This window comes from Anolis sagrei, chromosome 9, assembly GCF_037176765.1.
Source record: "Anolis sagrei isolate rAnoSag1 chromosome 9, rAnoSag1.mat, whole genome shotgun sequence".
NCBI lineage: Eukaryota > Metazoa > Chordata > Lepidosauria > Squamata > Dactyloidae > Anolis > Anolis sagrei.
The window spans coordinates 18385022-18406610 of record NC_090029.1 but is presented as its reverse complement, the minus strand read 5'-3'; the positions used below and the strand labels follow the sequence as shown (position 1 = coordinate 18406610).

General features: G+C 40.4%; 1 protein-coding gene across 2 annotated transcripts in view; it reads right to left on the bottom strand.

Annotated features, from left to right (window-relative positions):
• Positions 1-18126, bottom strand: part of CLPX (caseinolytic mitochondrial matrix peptidase chaperone subunit X) — a 31576-nt gene extending 13450 nt beyond the window's left edge. For both annotated transcript variants that reach the window (XM_060755621.2, XM_060755622.2), the window contains exons 1-5: positions 18016-18126; positions 13132-13292; positions 9865-9982; positions 4139-4293; positions 2015-2174 (exon numbers count right to left, since the gene is read on the bottom strand). In XM_060755621.2, coding sequence (XP_060611604.1) covers positions 2015-2174; positions 4139-4293; positions 9865-9982; positions 13132-13292; positions 18016-18085 — 664 coding nt within the window. In that variant the 5' untranslated portion in view covers positions 18086-18126. The remainder of the gene's footprint in view (positions 1-2014; positions 2175-4138; positions 4294-9864; positions 9983-13131; positions 13293-18015) is intronic.
• Between the last annotated feature and the right edge of the window lie 3463 nt (positions 18127-21589).

The following is a 21589-nucleotide window of genomic DNA, read 5'->3' as shown; positions in this document are numbered from 1 at the left end:
ATTTGGAAGCAAGGCCCATTCGGTTCAATGTGATTTTCTGTCACACAGACATGAACAGGATTGCGGGATAAAGATTTCTTTTAGAAAGACAAAATTTATTAATTTAGTGAGTTTAGCCCTATTTCAGAGAGGATTAAACACCACTCCTCTCTAGTAAGGATATAAGAAAATAGCGATGAAAGCCCCTTGCTAAAATGTTACCGCTTTCAATGTTTTGGGCAGCTTTCTGACTGGGCAACAGAAAATGATCTTTTAGAAGAAAACCAGAAACATTCTCCATGTTGCAACTGTTTTTCAAACTTTCAAAACTTTCAAACATGGCATCAGAGCATCATTTGGTGGGTTTCCTATTTACAATTATTTTCCTTAAGCGCATGATTGAATTAGTAAATTTGCTCCCTTCACATTATTACTAAGGAGGCCCTGGTAGCACAATGGGTTAAACCCTTGTGCTGGCAGGACTGCAGACCAAAAGATCGGCGGTTTGAATCCTGGGAAAGCAAGTTGAGCTCCCTCTGTCAGCCCCAGCTTCCCTTGCAGGGACCTGAGTGAAGCCTCCCACAGGATGGTAACACATCCAGGCATCCCCTGGGCAACATCCTTGCAGACAGCCAATTATCTCACAACAGAAGCAATTTGCAGTTTCTTAAGCAGCTTTTGACATGAAAAAAATGTTATTACTGCATTCTGTTTTTATCCTGAATATGTGGCCCGCCCAATGTCATCCTTACTGTGATTGTGTTTATTGGATTGTTTTTTTAATGTTATTTTGATAATGTTGTTGTTGCTTTTTGTATATGTTTTGATTTCATTGCTGTATTATGTTGTCCGGGCTTGGCCCCATGTAAGCCGCTCCGAGTCTCCATCAGGGAGATGGTGGCGGGGTAGAAATAAAGTTTTATTATTATTATTATTATTCTGTGGTCGAAATCACAATTTCATTACTCTGTATTTATTTGTTTCAAACAGGAGGTATAACCTGCTGGTCATGGCTTCTTTGCTCTCGATGGTATGTTTTTGTGATAGCTTCATAGACACTGCATTGAAATGTTAGGTCAATAAGAGTGCCCTATGGCATTTAATATTATATCTCAAGGACACTTTAGTAGTAGTAGTAGTAGTAGTAGTAATTTGTTGAAGGATCATTTGAAAGAAATGCACCCTTTGTCTGCAACGCAGGGGAATATGGATGCAGTATGTTCATCATAAACATTGGGTTGCTGGGGGTTTTCTAGGCTGTATGGCCATGTTCCAGAAGCATTCTCTCCTGACGTTTTGCCCACATCTATGGCAGGCATCCTCAGAGGTTCTGAGGTCTGTTGGAAACTATGCAAGTGGGGTTTCTATATCTATGGAATAATGTCTAGGGTGGGAGAAAGAAATCTTGTCAGCTTGAGGCAAGGGTGAATGTGGCAACTAACCATCTTAATTAGCATTGAAAGCCTGGCTGCTTCCTGTGTGGGTGATCCTTTTTTGGGAGGTGTTAGCTGGCTCTGACTGTTTCCTGCCCAGAATTCCCCTGTTTTTTTTAGTGTTGCTCTTTGATTTTAGAGTTTTTTTAAAATACAGGTAGCCAGATTTTGTTCATTTTCATGAAAAACATTGTTTTTTCAAAGTGAGGGAAAATGTAATTCAGTGAAGTAGAAGCAGCAAGACAGGCAATACATAGCTACTTCCATCACCTCCAACGGACTTCAATGGACTCTTCCTCTTTGAATGTTTCCAGCAATCACTACAGGAATTACTATTTCATTCCAACAGTTGCCTTAATAAAATGTACCATCTTCTTCCCTTCTCTTTTCCTCTCAGTGATGTAGGGTGTCTTGTTATATTAATAATACATTATTTATTTATTTATTTACTGGTCTGAGATCGTTCCAGGTGCTTTAAACACATTTTAAACATGCCCCTCCCCGAACCTCTGAAATTTGGACCAGGATTAGACCAAGGTGGGCAACAGCTCAAATGATAGTCCCAGGCCATCAAAACATACAACAGAAAAGGCTATACGCACCTCTTGGCGTTATGGAAGTCTGCTTTTCCACTTCAGCTTGCTGTCTCAGAGTGGCAGGAATATTGTTATAGATTCTCTTATAATGATTGTACACAGCAACCGAAAGCACCTTCTTGGCAAAACACTGGCCAACTACATACTTGTCGAGGTAGTTATAAATCTGGCAAGCAAACAAAGGGAAAAACAAATTGATGTCTGACTTTTTTAAAAAAATACCTACTTAATACAAATAACCAATGAAACTTGTATTTCCTATTTAATTGCGGGTCACTATGGGGTTCACAAGTGGGCCTCTATTTTAAAATATCCTATTTACTCAAATGTAAAGCTAATCTAGGTTCTTGTGGGTTTTTTCGGGCTATAGGGCCATGTTCTAGAGGCATTTATCTTGACGTTTCACCTGCATCTATGACAAGCATCCTCAGAGGTAGTGAGGTCTGTGAGATAAAGCTAATCCTTTTTTTTTTTTTTTTTTTTTGCTAATTGGCTTTGCCAAAATTAGGGTGTGCATTAGATTCAAGAAATATATGAATCATAATGCTGAGTCAAAACCAAAGTGGAAGCTGCTTCAGGAGCACCTGGTGCTCCTATTTGAGGGACGTCATATCTAATTGCCCTGGTTCAATGCTATGCAATCCTGGGATTTGTAGTTTGGTGAGGCATCAGCATCCTTTGGCAGAGAAGGCTCAAGATGTTGCAAAACTACAGCCCCCATGACTCCATAGCATTGGGCCACAAGGAAGTTAAAGTGGATTCGTTCTACAGCGTAGATACACCCCATGATTTTCTTTTCCAATGCTGGAAGTTTTGCTGTCCTAACACTTTTTTGTTTAAGAAGGGATTCTAAGCAGCCAGAAACTGTAATGGCACCTTTTTGGCCAAATAACAAAGAGCACACTTTTTGCCCCTGTGCATTACATTTGCCAGCATTTTTTTTCAGGGTTTGGAAAATTGTAGTGTGCTTTACATTTGATGGTGCATTGGACTTGTGTACATACAGCGTATCCCTTTTCTTCATTCACTTTGAGGTAGTAAGGCTTGAGAATTCCTCTCCTTATCCTGTAAGCTGTTGAGCTCATTGTTTTAATCAATGATGAACAACTCATATCTGGACCTTGGTACTTTTTAAAGGCTTCCTTCCCCACAGAGCAAGTGGGCAAATCTGGCCCTTAAGGCTGCTCTCAGCTTTCAACTTCTTTCAGCTCTAGTCAGCATTAGGGCTAATACTGTAAGATCAAGCTTATTTATTTATATATATATATATATATATATATATATATATATATATATATATACAGGGTTAGTCAAAATGCATAGGCCAATAAGCCATTCAATTGAATGGCTTATTGGCCTATGCATTTTGACTAACCCTGTATATTGTGCTCATATCCAACCTTTCTCATCTTGGAGGGGTGGGGTGGGGGGCGACAACCTCAGGGCGGTTTACAAATTATGCCAATAATTCAATGCCAGATTCTGACAATAACAATAACATACAATATTAAAACTGTAAAAACATACAAATTAATTATAATCTTTCAAATGATTAAAACATATCAAAGGTCTAGCACCAACTAAGCCTTATAAACATTAAACCGATTGCTTCACTGTTCTTACAGATTCTGTCATACGTAAGGGTCATATTAATCCCCAAAGGTTTGCTGGAATAGCCAGGTTTTAAGATTTTTTTGAAGCTTAAGAATGAGGAGGGTGTTCTGATGTCACTGGGGATGGAGTTCCACAGTCGTGGGGCCACCACTGAGAAGGCCTTGTCTCTTGTCCCCGCCAACTGCGTCCGCGATGGGGGCGGGACCGAGAGCAGGGCCTCCCCAGAAGATCTTAAAAATCGTACCAGATCATAAAGGGAGATATGTTTAGACAGGTAACCTCCGGGGTGAGAAAGGCAGGGTAGAAATGCCTAAAACCAGCAAGCAAGCAAGCAAGCAAACAAGCAAGCAAACGGGGCTGGAACTGTTTAGGGATTTACAGGCTAAGGCCAGGACTTTGAATTGAGCTCGGAAGCAAACTGGCATATTTTTCTTAAGATTATGAAATTAGCTCATTCTCCCCCTTTTACTTAAAAAATGGAGACTGCTACACTCAATTAAAAAAACACTCCTTTACTTTTTTCGGTGGAGGTGGTGGCTTCTGCTGGAAGGCCAACTTCACAGCTTCCGCTGCAGACTCTGGTTCTTTAATGATGCTCTTCTTGGAGTCCGCTTCTGATAACACCACAAAGAAGTGGTGGCATTTTTCACATTTCACAAAGCGAGTAGAGGCTGTGAAACAATGGTAAAAACAAGTGAGTTCTGAGCGATTTGGCAACAACCACACGTCCAGCCCACTAGAGTGGATTAATATCAGCCCAATTGATAAAAGAACACATTGAACAGAAAAGCTAAATGTTGGGGTCATGAAAAATTTGGAACCTGTCAGAGGTTTCTGAATGCTACGGTTGATACAAATCTGTTAGCAACAACATGCCGCACTTACAATGGACTCGGAAGAAAATGCTTCAGTTGTACTCCACAAAAAGCAAGATCAGCCTGTTTAGCAAGCCTTGCAAATTCTGATCCGTGATCAGTAAACTAGTTCGTATATTTATTTTATATAGTTATTTTCCCACGTTGCATACAAATTTCTCAGTTGGAAAGGAGTTACAAACAGGAAAAGCTTACAAAAAAGCCCTAGTTGAGAGCACCTGTGGGGAATCTCTGACCTTCCAGACATTATGGATGAGAACTCCTCCAGCTCTTAATTACCTCTCAGGCATTTCTAACTCCAACTTCTCCAGTTCCTAACTCCCAGATAAAAGATCTGGGGGTTAAACCGCCAAACAATCTAGAGGACCAAATACTCCCTGATCTCGGTTTGAGCATTTATTTCTGTACTTTGATTTATACTCTCAAGGACAGTAAGTATCATCTCATTCTTTTATAACAGTAATGAGCAAAGTGCAGCCTTCTACAGCGTCCCCTGCGTTCCAAAACCTTGACTGTTTGTGGGCTACAGTTCAATCTGGAAGGTGTGCTTTGCCCTACTTTACATCACGATATACTTTTAACAAAACAATCTCTTAACATTTCCACAATCTGTTAAGTACAGGGGTCCTCAAACTAAGGCCCGGGGGCTGGATATGGCCCTCCAAGGTCATTTACCTGGCCCTCGCTCAGGGTCAACCTAAGCCATGAAACGACTTGAAAGTACACAACAATAACAACAACAACAACAACAACAACAACAATTCTATCTCATCAGCCAAAAGCAGGCCCACACTTCCCATTGAAATACTAATAAGTTTATATTTGTTAAAAATTGCTCTTCATTTTAATTATTGTTTTGTTTTTAAGTGTGTTTTTTTGCACTACAAGTAAGATATATGCAGTGTGCATAGGAATTTATTCATGTTTTTTGCAAATTATAATCCGGCCCTCCAACAGATTGAGGAACTGTGACTTGGCCCTCTGTTTAAAAAGATTGAGGATCCTTGTCTTAACATTTCATGCACAATTTACAGTCTTGAAATCACCAGTCAAAATTTCTTTCTACTTCCAAATCACATTTATACCAAACACTATCAGCTATTTCTTCTACATGCATAAAGAGAAAAATGGATGGAAAGCTGTTAAACAAATACAACACCGAGTCTAGCTCTGAGAGTGAATTCCAGATTTGTGTGCATTCAATTCCCAGTTCAAAAGGGAAAAATCCCACCACCTAGGACCCTTCACACCTACTCAGTATTAAACATTCCAATAATCCTCCATGTCAGATTTCAAACAGGGAATATGAGCTGGGCTCATACAAATTCCAGGGCACTGATAAGGTGGGAGGTGTTCTGGGCAGATGAACTGTAACTATATCAAGGAGCCCTATGCCTCTAAAAGGAGAAGAAGAAAAAACAGCAACTACTGCAAACTCTGGGGGCAATTGTCTTTTACATTGTCCAACCTTAAATTAAATCTGATGGTATTTATTGCGACCCAGGAAGATTTCCTTAGGACAGATGACTTATTGTGTGTTCACCCTTCCCCTGATATCAGGTCATATTTCTAAGACTATTTTTAGTGTGTTGAGCAAGGCAAATCAACAAGCGTTACTATTGTGCAACATATATTCTAGTAAGATTTCTGAGTTCCAAAGGTAGAAGAAAAACCATTAAGAACTGTAAAAGAAACTGTTATTTTTTTGTTTAAGGTACAAAGGTGCTTCTTTTGAAAACAACGTTTTCTCTCTCATCTGCTCAGAATGAACAGCAACTTGTAAGTCTTAGCAATGTAACAGATAAAAAAGAATACCGATTCAAAGGAATACCAAAACAAGGCAGCAAAACCGGTTTTTGTCCTACAGAAGTAATATAAAGCAAGTCTTTGGCTTTAAATGGCCAATCACTACTGGTTTAAGTGTAGTAGGTATTCCCCTAGTCCAGGCATGGGCCAACTTTGGCCCTCCAGGTGTTTTGGACTCCAACTCCCACAATTCTTAACAGCCTACTGGGTGTTAGGAATTGTGGGAGTTGAAGTCCCAAACACCTGGAGGGCCAAAGTTGGACCATGCCTGCCCTGGTGAATAATGACCAAGTAAGTACAGTTAGGGTCTAAATAGATGCATCCAATCTGCTACATTTGTCCACCCTACTCACAAAAACAGTGGTATTGAATCTTTTCTGATCTCTGTATCTACTACTATACTCGACTTTTAAGTGCAATCTGGTTCTGTTTTCAAAATACCCAACTGGTCTGGGTTGTCTTATTTTAGAGGAAAACCCTCCCCTAAAATAATTTCTGGCATGCTACTTTTACACAAGAAATGGAAAATATGTCACCACAAAGGCTGCACTGGTTAGGGGCCTGGCTCCCACAGGTTTCAAATAGATGCAAATAAGAAGACTTTGGTTTTGTTTCCTTTAGTAAGATTTAAATCAGGTTACCAAAGCTGTTCTGCAAGGTGACTGTTATTCCATAAGTCATTTTGTCCAAAGAAGTCTGCAGTAACACCCTAGGCACTCCTCAAGCAGGAAAAACCACACCAGCAACGAACATATGATGCCATAATTGACTGGCAAGACCCTTGGCATCCAAGGAGGCATGTTGCCACGTCCCTGCCACCCTTTTCTTTTTGTGAAGTAAAAGATGTATCTAGCCCCTTAGCCAACAAGGAGTTTTGCCGGTTCTCATTCAAGTATATCATCTCTTTGCATAACCAGAACTACATATAACAGTGTTCCACCAAAGAAGCTGTTATTTCCACAGCTGGGCCTAGGACCTTTTAAAAAATCTCCAAGAGGTTGTAGCAGATATTCTGTAAAATAGACTGTAAATAGTTGGGCCTTTCTAAGAAGAATCAAAGGAATCTTTGGAGTTAAAGGAGAAACAAAACAAAACTAAGCACCACAGCTATCATTCTTCCCTTTAGAATAAACGTGATCCTATCACTTATACAGTATTGCACAAATACAGAAGGATAGATTCCCATCCAACTGTTTCAGTTCTTGCTGATGTCCTAGAATGCCCTCAGGCTCATGTAGGTGCTGCATGACTTACTCCACATAAAAGATTAGTCACATGAAAAACGCTGCTACAGACCTTTGCACTGTTAAAGGCCTTTCAACAACTGAGATGCAATGACAAACAAATGTGCATTTGACCAATGGAAACTCAAATACCTCTTATTTATTATTTTTGTGCCTACTGTGCTACACAGGAACCAAATGATTATCAGGCAGTGGGAAAATACTATTTATATTTCAGAGTATTCAGCTGCTGTATAGTAAAATAATAATAATAATAATAATAATAATAATAATAATAATACACTTTATTTATAACCCGCCACCATCTCCCCAAAGGGGACTCGGGGCAGCTAACATGAAGCCAAGCCCAAAATAATACAACATAATAAACAGACAATAACAAAATACATAATAACAAAATATGAAATAACAGATAAAATCAACAATATAAAACAGCACAGTAAAACCAGACTTGACTCAACTGATGAGTATGCCTGCCCTGTTTGGAACAAGTCTGCCCATGCAAAGCAGGTGAATATAGCACTGAACGTAACATGCAGGATGTCTCAAACCTACACCTATTGATAGACTCTATAAGCTAGCTGGCATTGCCCCCCCCCCCAACCTGATGTGTGATGGGAAGTTGCTGCTGTGAGAGAAATAAGACTGAACACTGAAAGCATGGCTATCAGCCTCCTCTCAAGAGACTCAAAGCAAAGAAAAGCTTTCTGAGAATCACTGCTCCTCTTAATGTTCCTTCAGCAAGAGCAAGAGCATCCCTCTGGGCAGCTAAGCCAGGAAATCCCAATTGGATGCCCCCCCCCCCACAAGGGTCTACCTGGAGGGGCAAACCAAGAATGGGCAACTTGGACTCCCTGAACAACTCAGAAGTGGAGTGGGCAGAACAAAAGACAACCTGGCAAAATGGCACAACATAGAAGAATCCTCCACCTTGTGCAACTGCGGAACACAACAAACAACTCTGCATCTGTATGCTTGCCCACCATGCCCTGCCTCATGCAAAGAGGAAGGATTGTTTAAAGCTGCAGACAATGGGGTTGCTGTTGCCCGTTTTTGATCTAAAATTGTCTACCTGTTTGTGCTCCCTCTATTTTATCAATTTTATACTTATTTATGCAATGCTTTAGACACGAAATTTAAAACAAAACACCTTTTATTGCCGATAGTTTTCCTGGAAAATTCACAGTCATATCCATTCCTCTGTAAAAATTATACTGTTTATCCAAACCAAAAAGGCTATTTTAGACATGAAAAGGAAAACATGCTGGTTACTGTGGGACACATCTCTTTCTGCAACTAATCCTCTCTCAAATACAGACTGATCAGATTCAAGTGGCTCTTCGGAAAATAAAATGGGACATCTGCCTTAAATTTCATGTAGGAGACTGGATATCTAATGTGAGAAATAAAACTGAAGCAATTGTCATGTTGGAACTAAACCATCATGCCTCTTAAATCCCTCTACAAGTAGGTGGCTCTCAGACTGGTTTCTTCCAATAACTGAAATGATCTATTTCCAACCCTTCTGATTGCAAAAGGGAAGCACAGTCATGTTTGTGATGCAATATATCAGTAACAAAAGAAAGCCATGTTCTGACCCTGCCTCCCAGGCATGTTGAAAGGTGCCTATTGCTAAAATAAATACTGAGTCAGGCTCTGCAGTGATAAGGTGCAACTCTTGTCTCTAAAATCTCCAGTGTCTTTTTTCATGTCCTGGTTCTTGGGTGGAAAACAGCTGCCTATAAATCAACTACTACAAACAAAGAACACCCCAGGAAGAAAACAATAGGAAGACATTAATCTCAAAGAATTCAAAATCCTGCTCCTTATAACTTCACCTGACTAACAAGAAATGTGACACATACAATATCCAAGAGGTAAAATACCTTCCTAATTAAGCAATTACAAATCGCTTGGAAAGACCATGACTGTTATATGCTACAAATGCTGCTTAATGTAGGGGCTTCTGGGGTTCTCAATACTGTAATGCCCTTAAAACCATCAAATATGGCAATCAAATTGTTGGTCAATTGTGTTGCAAGCATTTTGAAAAGTGCAATTTGCTCACTGTTTGCCTACCAGTTAAATCAGAAAGATCACAATGCCTGGAGGCAAAGCCTTTTAAGTACAATGTAACAATCCCACACTGTGTGTGGCTACAACATATTCATTCTATCTCTCAGATGTAACATCAAACTTATTCCAGAATCATTTCATGTTTATAAATAGTCAAACTTGCTGTCAATATCATATATCACTTAGACAACAATGATATGAGATATTCAGATTCAAATAAATGCAAACAGTGAAAACTTACACACAAAGGTCTCGACGTGTGTGCATAAGTCACCACACTTTGGGCAACGCAGCTGGTTTCCACCTTTCCCAGAGCTTCCAGCACCAGACTTTTTACTGTTGCCTTCACCAGCCGTTTTCTAGTGGAAGTAAATGAAATAGTAGTTTGATTATTTAGATCCAGTCAGAACATTTCTAACTAGTTACATTTTACATGATTCCCCACCACTACGAAGAGTTGCCGATCACAAACTGGAGACGTTCTACTTGTACCTTGCCTGTTTTACCTCCCTTCAACTTCCCTTTATGCTAGTGATTTCTCAACCTTCCCAATGCCTCAACCCCTTAATACAATTCTTCATGTTGTGGTGACCCCCAACCATAACATTATTTTCCTTGCTACTTCATAACTGTAATTTTGCCACTGTTATGAATCGGAATGTAAATATCTGATATGCAAGATTAATTTTCATTCATTGGACCAAATTTGGCACAAATACTCGATACGCCCAAATCTGAATACTGGTGGGTTGGGTGTGTGTGTGTGTGTGTGTGTGTGTGTGTGTGTGTGGATTTTGCCATTTGGGAATTGTAGTTGCTGGGATTTATAGTTTACCCACAATCAAAGAGCATTCTGAACTCCACCAACGATGGAAATGAACCAAACGTGGCACACAGAACTCCCGTGACCAACAGAAAAATACTGGAAGAGTTTGGTGGGCATTGACCTTGAGTTTTAGAGTTGTAGTTCACCTACATCCAGAGAGCACTGTGGACTCAAAGAATGATGGATCTGGACCAAACTAGGAATGGATACTCAATATACCCAAATGTGAACACCGATAGAGTTTGGGGAAAGTAGACCTTGACATTTGGGAGTTGTAGTTGCTGGGATTTATAGTTCACCTACAATCACAAAGCATTCTGAACTCCACCAGCGATACAATTGGGCCAAACTTCCCACACAGAACCCCAATGACCAACAGAAAATACTGGAGGGATTTGGGAGACTGACAGTGATTTAGGGGAGATGTAGTTCACGTACATCTGGAGAGCACTGTGAACCCAAATAATGATGGATCTGGATCAAATTTGGCACAAATACCTGATATGGCAAAATTTGAATACTGGTGGGGATTGATTTTGTCATTTGGGAGTTGAAGTTGCTGGGATTTATAGTTCACCTACAATCAAAGAGCCCTCTGAACCCAAACCACAATGGTGCTCTTCCTCCTGATGCTGCTGGGCCAATTTCAGTTCCACATCATATGGGCACTTTCCCCCTGCGTTGAAGGGACATGAGCCTCTCTACAGCCTTACACGCTCTTCCTCACCTGCACATGTGCACTACGCTGCCAAGCATTGAGCATGCCTGTTCTCCCCTCCCCACTTGGGAGTCTCAGAAACAGCCCTCCCCTTGGCTGAGAGGCCGGCCAATCACAGCAGGAGGAGGGCTTTTGGTGGGAGGATTCACCATCTGTTTTCAAAAAGGGAGAGAAGGACAGGCAGAGAGCTCTTCAGCCTTCTCTGCCAAAGGGGTTCTTAAGGCCATCAGCAATGTGTTTTCTGATGGTTTTTGGTGACCTCCGTCCCCTGGGTCCCAACCCCCAGGTTTAGAAATGCTGCTTTGTGCAGTTTATTATCTAAACACGGCAGCCAAATATTTACAGCAAAGCTGTGACTCCCTGAAATACCTGTTAGAAATGGGCATGATGACTAAAGGATTAGTAGTGATAATTTATATTGAAGGAAACTTAAAGAAGAAAATAAACAACACTACCAGCTCCAGGTCTGCAAGGCAAGTTGTTCTCAGGAATTTATTTATTATGCCATTTCTACCCTACTTTTCTCCACCCCGAAGAGGACTCAAGGCGGCTTTACAACATAGGCAGCTATCCAATGCCATTAAAATAATGTAAAATTACAATAAACATTTAAAAATAGGAATATAAACAACATCGGAACATATAAAACATTAACCAGGATCATCACTGTTAAACCACGCTATTCATAATCATAGTCCATGCACCAAATTCAGAGACATCAGAATGGCCACCTCCCTCCTGTCTTTTAGAAGAAAAACCAAGACCTGGCTTTGGGAACAAGCATTCGACTAGTGAGCAGCAAGTAAAAGATGATTTTAACACTTATGGCAATGATTTGACCTGGACTGGATTTTAGACTCTTGATTTTAATAGGCGTGTGTTAATCAATTGTTTTAATTACTGTTTTAATATTTCTAATATTTTAATGTATTGTTGATTGTTTTATTATGATGACACCGTGTTTGTGAGTCCCTCCTCGGGGGTAAGAAGGGCAGGATATAAATATAGGAAATAAATAAATAAAATTTGTCTATTGCATATGTTCTGCAAAGGTTTGATCAAAGAGCGATGTTTTTACTCTTTTACAAAAGATCAAAAGGGAGGGGGCTGATCTGATATCCCTGGGAAGGGAATTCCACAGCCGAGGGGCCATTACTGAGAAGACCCTGTCTCTCGTCCCCACCAGTCACGCCTGGGAAAAAGGTGCGACTGAGAGCAGGGCCTCCCTTTCTCACTAGGCCAACATTCTTGCATTCTTCTTTTCATTGGGCCTAATGCCTAGAGGAAAAGTAGAAAATAAATGGAAGATTCATCTCCATCTCCACACACTTGTAATTTGCACAAACAAAGAATCCAGGTCAACAGGTAATGAGAGCTAGCGGAAGCTAGGCTAGCCTGCCCCATTAATTGGTAGTACACCTACAATAGGATTAGAGGTCAGGCAGAGACCCAATAAGGCTGATTAATGAAGCCAGCCCCACCTATAAACCATCAAGTGATCTTTCTACAGAGAACCACAGACTAAGTATTTCTAATAAGTGAAACAGCAGTCCTGAATAGAGAAGTAACCAATTTTTTGAGGCTTTTTAATGGCTCAATTTAGACATCACATTAGATTCTGGCTTACAGTTTAGATTATGCTTAATTATCTGAGTTTCCAAGTATTCAATCTGGAAACTGATTTTTTTTTTTTTTTGCTTTTGCCTTCCACCAAGACAAATTCAACAATTCTCTCCTCTGTAATGCATGGATATTGTTGTTCAATTAAGATGAAGTCAAAATGTTAATTCACAGTTTAAGTCCCCTTATCTATTGTCTGGCATGCTGTCTGACCTGAATGTCTTTGTTTCTGTGCTTTCTGTAGTTATGGATACTCAAATGGAAATTTCCATTAAATATTTCACTGGGAAAGTAGAGCGAATTGCTGTCCGTTAAGCGCAAGCTATATTTAAAATGTCACATACCTTAGTGCCATCTCCTGAACCATCTTTACTTGCACCATCTTTTGAAGCAAAGTATGTCGGTGTTTCTGAAAAAGTTCTAAAGGGAACAGTCCTTAGAGACTGAGTTTCAAAAGTCCCAATTATTCCTAAAACTGGAAAACAAGAACGGCCACACGTAATACCTGAAAAGAAAGAAGTTATTTTGCTTTAGATAATGAACACAGCCAACTTACATTAAAAACAGTTTGCCCATTTGCATATTTAGAACTTTGCTGCAATAAAGTAGTTGATTCCATCAAGGACTGTGATCAAGGCCATACAAAAGGTCCTTGCAAGTTTCACTAGAAGAGCATCTCTACTAGCAAGTAGAGATTTGTTGTTTTTTTGCTTTGACACTGAATGTTTGTCACTCTGTTACTTTTGATTGTCACCTGAGTGCCCCCTGGGGAGATAGGGCGGTATATAAATAAAGTATTATTTATTATATTCATCATGTTCCAAAATGTGATCACGAAACAACACTGCACTTGACTGTCATTATTGTACACCTGTCATGAATACTTTTCAAACAAAGGTTCTTTTTAATGCAATTTTCAGTATGAGAGGATGTATCAGAACTTTTACAGAACTACACAAAGAACAACATTAGACATACAGATTCTATGTACCATAGCTATATTGGATTCTCAGACTACCTACAAGGAATTACATTTTTATTCACCATTCACACACATCTATATTCATTCACCCTTATGCATACAAATATTACTATATATGTTTCTCCCTCCTTGGAGAAGAACATCTCTTAGGCCAGACCGCTTCCTTACAAATCTGCCAACGCACTAAAACTTCTAAAACTCCAAAATGCATCCTTTTCCCCTAAGAAAATGACTCCAAATCACACTCCTTTCTCTTCCCTTGAGAAAAGGAAGCCAAGTGTCCAGAATCCTGTTTTCCATTGCAGATTTGACACACTCCAAAGTACATACACCGCCTCTCGCCTTCCCAAGGAGCAGAGCATAGCAGGTGAACAGCACCATTGTCTGTCAAAATTTTTGGACTGTAATACAATCTCTTATATAGCAATATTTCTGCTAATGTTGTTCCAAAGTTGTAAATTACTGAAACAACTAAAACATGTTGATTCCATCAGTTCCTGAACAGATGTTGACTTTATTTAATTGGTTTTCCTTATCAAGGAGCCTTGTTTACTTCCTGTAATGTAAGGAACCTTGTATACATTTCCTTAAGTGATGTTGGCAAATGTAAGGAGCCTTGGTTTTACTGTGTTTATGATGTAATGTTTTGTTGATATTGCTTTATGTTTTTGATTTGCTTTGAGTTGTATTGTTTTATGTTGTTGTTATGTTGAGGCCTTGGCCTTTGTAAGCCGCATCGAGACCTTCGGGAGATGCTAGCGGGGCACAAATAAAGTTTAATAATAATAATAATAATAATAATACAGTGTTGAATTCCTTGCTTAAAAGAGTCATTGTCTCTGATTAATGTAAACAACTTGTTTTTGCCCAAAAGTTCATCAGTTAATCATTGCCACAGCTCTTATCAGCATCAGGAAGTTCAGCAACTTGTAATTATAGTTCCCAAGTTCTTCACCTCTTTCTTGTAGTTTTCCAGGCTTCCAATCTCCTAAGAATTGTGTCTTCAGCTCAATTAGGCCCCATTTCATATAATTAATTTATACCATACATATTAAATGCACATTTATCAAATCTGCACATAATATTTTTCATCATGACACACCAGTGAAATAAACAGATCCATATATACAAGGCATTGATGGAACTATGTCCATGTGTGCCAAGGAATTCCTACTTGGAGCCCCAGTTTCTACTGAAATGAATGGAAGATTGTGCAGCTGTAGCTTCCCTGCACAAAGCAAGCTTTTTTTTTTTATGAAGGAACCAAACTGTCAAGTGGGCCAGAGACACCAATGATCAAATTATCAATTTTCAATTTCTGGATCAGTTTTTAAAGCAAACTCTTGATTAGGCCTAAAAGTATCCCGGACAAATGACTTGAAAAAATGTAATAGATTAATAAATAATAGTAGTAATAACAGCAGCAATAATTTTATTTCTTACCCAAGGCGGGTCACAGCACATAAATGTTAGAAGAGCATCAACCTTGACTCTCCTTAATGACAACTACTCAAAAGAATGATCTCATGACAACATTGAGGGTTCCCAAGCAGAGATAGTATCCCAAGCATTATTATCCCAAGCATTATTCATCTTCACTGCCAGCCTAGCAATTGACACTAAAGTACTGCATACTAGAGGCTCAGATTATTTTAGTCCCAGTCCGAACACAACCTTAAATCAGTTAGTTTCCTAAGTTGGCAAAGCCCTGGATATCAAATCTACTGAAACATCAAAAAGAATGGTGGTATTGTGATGGGAAACTTTTTCAGTTCATGTACTGGGGAAACAGGAATATTAATTAATTGGGGCAGTAAGCCAAGAGAAGCCCTTGGATCACAGCTTTATTCTGCAGTTCAATTGTTTGAAGTACCAAATGATGGAATGGAGGGAGGGGTCAAGGTGAGAGCTCTTCTAAGCAAGGACAGACTTCTCTTGTACTATCTTTTGAAAACCATCCCACAGGCAATTTGTCAGATAAGGGGTATCTGCATCCCTACACACACACACACACCAAACACACACTCTTTCACAGAGAAATCATAAGCAACTGCTGAAGACAACTGAGATAAGGAAAAAGCCAACATCTTGTACTATGAACAATGTTGAGTGAGACAGCTTTAGGAAGCTCCCTTTAACCCAGTGCCAAAGCTGTCTGAACGTCATGCAATGAATAAAAGCATGGGTGGGCTTGGGTTTAAGTGTTTGAATGTGAATGCTGCATCCTTTTGATAGTTCAACTACAATACTTGCTTAGGATGATTATCACTATGGTTCCAACACTGCCCACCACCACTGGATTCACTGTAAAGAGTCTGAATGTGTTTAGGAATCGAGAAACATTTAAGTTAAGATTGTCAGCCAGGCAGTTGCATTTGGTACATCAGTTGCAATGGATGATGGACATATTGAATTATAAAATATCAATGTAATAAAATATAAATTAATAATATTATTACTTGTTTTATTTGCTTGCTTTATGAGTTTTTAATGAGTTTATTTATTGTTGTATTTTTTATGCTATTGTTTTATTGATGTGTTGGGCCTCGGCCTCTTGTAAGCCGCACCGAGTCCTTCGGGAGATGTTAGTGGGGTATAAATATTTATTTATTTACTTTGCTTGTATACCGCTGTTTCTCAGCCCATAGGCGACTCAACGCGGTTCACAACAAGAGCAGAAAGTCAATCATAACAACATACAATTTAAAAACCATTAACAGCATAGTATACCAAGTAATGACACATCAATAACAACACATTAACGTCTCGTAACTAGAGTCGTGATCCAATTTGTCATCCATAATTCCGTTCCTATAGTCATCATATTCATTGCACTGTTTATCCGAATGCCTGTTCAAACAGCCAGGTTTTTAATTTTCTTCGAAACACCATTAACGAAGGAGCTGATCTAATGTCCATGGGAAGGGCGTTCCACAGCCGAGGGGCCACCACAGAGAAGGCCCTGTCCCTCGTCCCCGCCAGCCGTGCTTGTGATGCAGGCGGGATCGAGAGCAAGGCCTCCCCAGGTTTATTATTATTATTATTATTATTATTATTATTATTATTATTACTGACATTAACACTTAAAATAAATAATATTGTAAATTATAATTAAGTGTTTATAAATACCCAAGGGGGTGCCATAATAATAAAAATAATAAATGTATTTTTATACCCTGCCTTCATCTACCCAAAGGGACTCGAACGGCTTACATGGGGCCAAGTCCAACAATTAAAACATAACACATTAAAATGCCTATCAACAACATAATAATAAAGCAATATAACAAAATAAAAGCAACAACATTAAGCAGCATATAAAGCGAACATTCAAACCAACAACCAACTGCAAAGTTCAATGTCTTGTAATGGGGTGGGCGGACTGGGGTCACAATATTAAATAAATAGTTTTAAATAAATAAATAAAAAATAAATATTAGAGGATAGAGCTAATGAGTGAGGTGCAGATAGCATATAGCAGTGATAAATATAAGGACGATTTATCATTAAAGATTTGGATGAGAGATTTTTGTACATTAATAAATGGAGATTTTTGTACATTAAAAAATAAAGACGTCCCCTAAAAATAATGTATCTTTTGGAGCAAAAATGAATATAATACCCAGCCTTATTTTCATGGAAGAGGCACGGAAGCTGGCAATATTGGTTCATCTGGGAGAACAATATATATATATATATATATATATATATATATATATAATACTAATATAATGCTCAATCAACTACCAAACTCACACATTTTGTATTTTCTCTGTTTGTTTGCTTTGTTCTGTTAGAAATGTAATATAATTGACTGGTTGCCCTGACACGAGAAATAAATTAAATTAAATATAATGCTATGGTTATAATATATTATATTATATATACATATACTATTGATAATATTATAAAATAACAGAATATAAGACTAATAATAATACAGTACAATATATAATAATAGTCATATAACAATACCAATATATTAAATGCAACACTGCTGATAATATATATAATGATAATATTGTGTTATTATTGCAATGTTATTGATTGGGAACCGCTTTAAGCCTCCGTAGGGAGAGATAAAGCAGAATATAAATCAATCAATCAATCATCAGATCCATAACATGGAAGTTAACACAGGGTTAACACAGGGCTGTTAAAAACCTAAACAAGGGCCTTGAAAAGCTCGAAACCAGGAGTGAGGCCTAGCGCGCGGCTGAAGCCTCGGTCTCCGTTAGGGAGTTACCTCTTCGCGCCGAAGGGAGGGACGCGCTGAGGAGCCGTGCCGCCGCCGCGCAGGAACCGCAGGCCGCCATCTTGGCGCCGTCGTTCTTCCCACCTCAGAAGACCGAGACCCGGATGTAGCGTCACAGCCTCCGCGAAGAACGGCGGTGGGACCACAACTCCCGGCAGCCCCCGCGCCGAAGAGGCCGCGCTGATCAACCTCGAAGCGTACGATTTGCCTTCTGGGAAGGAGAGGCCAATGCACGAGAGGCGTGTGCGCAGGCGCAACTCACTATCTAGGAAGTCAGAGCTCTTCTTACGCGTTTCCCCTCTAGGTGGCGGGCCATCCTAGGGTCTATCTATTTTCCTATCTATCTATCAGTGCGATGCTACTCTGCTGCTGAGTATGCATGCTCAGTGTGGAACACATCTCACCACACTAAAACAGTAGATGTGGCTCTTAATGAGACATGCCGCATTATCATGGGATGTCTGCGCCCTACACCACTGGAGAAATTAGACTGCTTAGCCGGTATTGCACCACCTGACATCCGCCGGGAAGTAGCAGCCAATAGTGAAAGGACCAAGGCAGAGACATCTCCAGCTCATCCCCTGTTTGGGTATCAGCCAGCACGTCAACGACTTAAATCTAGAAATAGTTTTCTAAGATCTACAGAGACACTCGCTGGAACACCCCAGCAAGCGAGAGTCCAAAAGTGGCAGGCCCAAACCCAGCACCTCATTTCATGGGTGATACCAGATGAGAGACTCCCCCCTGGGCACACAGAGGACATGGCGACTTGGAAGGCGCTGAACAGACTGCGCTCTGGCACCACGAGATGCAGAGCCAATCTTAAGAAATGGGGCTACAGGGTGGAATCCTCGGCATGCGAGTGCGGAGAAGAACAAACTACTGACCACCTGCTGCAATGCACCCTGAGCCCTGGCACATGCACAATGGAGGACCTTCTTGCGGCAACACCAGAGGCACTCCAAGTGGCCAGATACTGGTCAAAGGACATTTAAACAACTACCAAATTTGCAAAATCTGTGTGGTTTTTTTCCTTTTTTCCCCTTTTCTTTTTAATCTCTGTGTTTGTTTTGCTCTGTTAGAATTGTAATACAATGGTTGCTGATGACACGATAAATAAATAAATATCAGTGCTTCTCAACCTGGGGTCCCCAGATGTTTTTGGCCTACAACTCCCAGAAATCCTAGCCGGTTTACCAGCTGTTGGGATTTCTGGGAGTTGAAGGCCAAAAACATCTGGGGACCCCAGGCTGAGAAGCACTGACTGATCATGGAACAACAGGCTGGTTCAATGTTGGGAAAGGCATATAGCGAGGTTGTATACACTCCCCCAACATATTTAACTTGCATGCAGAACACATCATGCGACCTGTGGGGCTTGACGAATGCAAGGCTGGGGTGAAAATTGCTGGAAGAAACATTAACAACCTCAGATATGCAGATGACACCACTCTGATGGCCGAAAGCAAGGAGGAGCTGAGGAGCCTTCTAATCAAGGTGAAAGAAGAAAGCGCAAAAGCTGGGTTGCAGCTCAACATAAAAAAGCCCCAAGATTATGGCAACAAGAATGATTGACAATTGGGAAATAGAGGGAGAAAACGTGGAGGCCGTGACAGACTTCATATTTCTAGGTGCAAAGATTACTGCAGACACAGACGGCAGCCAGGAAATCAGGTGACACTTACTTCTTGGGAGGAGAGCAATGTTCAATCTCGATAAAATAGTGAAGAGTTGAGACATTACACTGGCAACGAAGATCCACAGAGTTAAAGCAATGGTATTCCCCGTAGACACCTACAGATGTGAGAGCTGGATCTTAGGGAAGGCAGAGCGAAGGAAGAGAGATGCTTTCAAACTGTGGTGCTGGAGGAAAGTTCTGAGAGTGCCTTGGACTGCGAGAAGATCCAACCAGTCCATCCTCCAGGAAATAAAGCCCGACTACTCATTGGAGGGAAGGATAGTACAGACAAAGTTGAAGGACTTTAGCCACATTATGAGAAGAAAGGAAGGCTTTAGAGAAGACAATAATGCTGGGGAAAATGGAAGGAAAAGGGAAGAGGGGCCGACCAAGGGCAAGATGGATGGATGGGATCTTTGACATGACTGGATTGACCTTGAAGGAGCTGGGGGTGGTGACGGCTAACAGTGAGCTCTGGCATGGGCTGGTCCATGAGGTCACGAAGAGTCGGAAACCACTGAACGAATGAACAACATTTATTTCATAAAATTGATTTGGATTGCTTGGGGGCCCTCCCAACTCGAGGAATATCTATCTATTTGATTATTTATCTATTCTGCCTATCTTCCCATCTTATCTATCAGCTATTATAGGATGGACTGGATGGTCTTTGATGTGTCTTCCAACGCTAGGAATCTAGAGTTGTGCTATGCTAATAATATAATATATATAGATATAATCTTGATAATATTTTTTATTTATTTATCATATTAGGAGCAAACCATGGGTACAGTTGCAATGCATTTAAAAAACAAGTTTTTTTAAAAAAAAAACTTGGCATATTAAATGTTCTTTGACCAGTAGCTGGCCACTTGGAGTGCCTCTGATGTTCCTGCAAGAAGATTCTCCATTGTGCATGTGGCAGGGTTTCTGTGGTTTGCTCTTCTCCACACTCGCATGTTGTGGACTCCAGTTTGTGGCCCTATTTCTTAAGGTTGGCCCTGCATCTCGTGGTGCCAGAGTGCAGTCTGTTCAACGACTTTCAGCTCGGTTGTTGTGGTTTTTTTCCGGCTATATGGCCTTGTTCTAGAGGCATTCTCTCCTGACGTTTCGCCTGCATCTATGGCAAGCATCCTCAGAGGTAGCCACCTCACCTCACTACCTCTGAGGATGCTTGCCCTAGACACAGGCGAAACGTCAGGAGAGAATGCCTCTAGAACAGGGGTCCCCAAACCTTTTAAACAGAGGGCCAGGTCACAGTCCCTCAAACTGTTGGAGGGCCAGATTATAATTTGAAAAAAAAAACATGAATGAATGCACACTGCACATATCTTAATTGTAGTGCAAAAATACTTTAAAATGAAGAACAAATATTAACTTATTAGTATTTCAATGGGAAGGGTGGGCCTGCTTTTGGATGATGAGATAGGATTGTTGTTGTTGTGTGCTTTCAAGTCGTTTCAGACTTAGGTTGACCCAGAGCGAGGGCCGGGTAAATGACCTTGGAGGGCCGGATCCGGCCCCCGGGCCTTAGTTTGAGGACCCCTGCTCTAGAACATGGCCATATAGCCTGAAAAAACCTACAATCCAGTGATTCCAGCCACGAAAGTCTTCAACAACAGACTTTCAGCTCGTCCACTCTTCTGTGAGCTCAGGGGGGAGTTTCCTCATTTGGTATCAGCCATGGATTGAGGTTCCAGGCTTTAGCCTGCCACTTTTGGACTCTCGCTTACTGAGATGTTCCTGTGAGTATCTCTGTACATCTTTGTACTATTTCTTGATTTAAGGCGTTGGAGTGCTGGACTGGGAATGTCACTGCGTCAGGAGAGAATGTTTCTGGAACATGGCCAGAGAGTCCAGAAAACTCACAACAACCCAGCTTCTGCT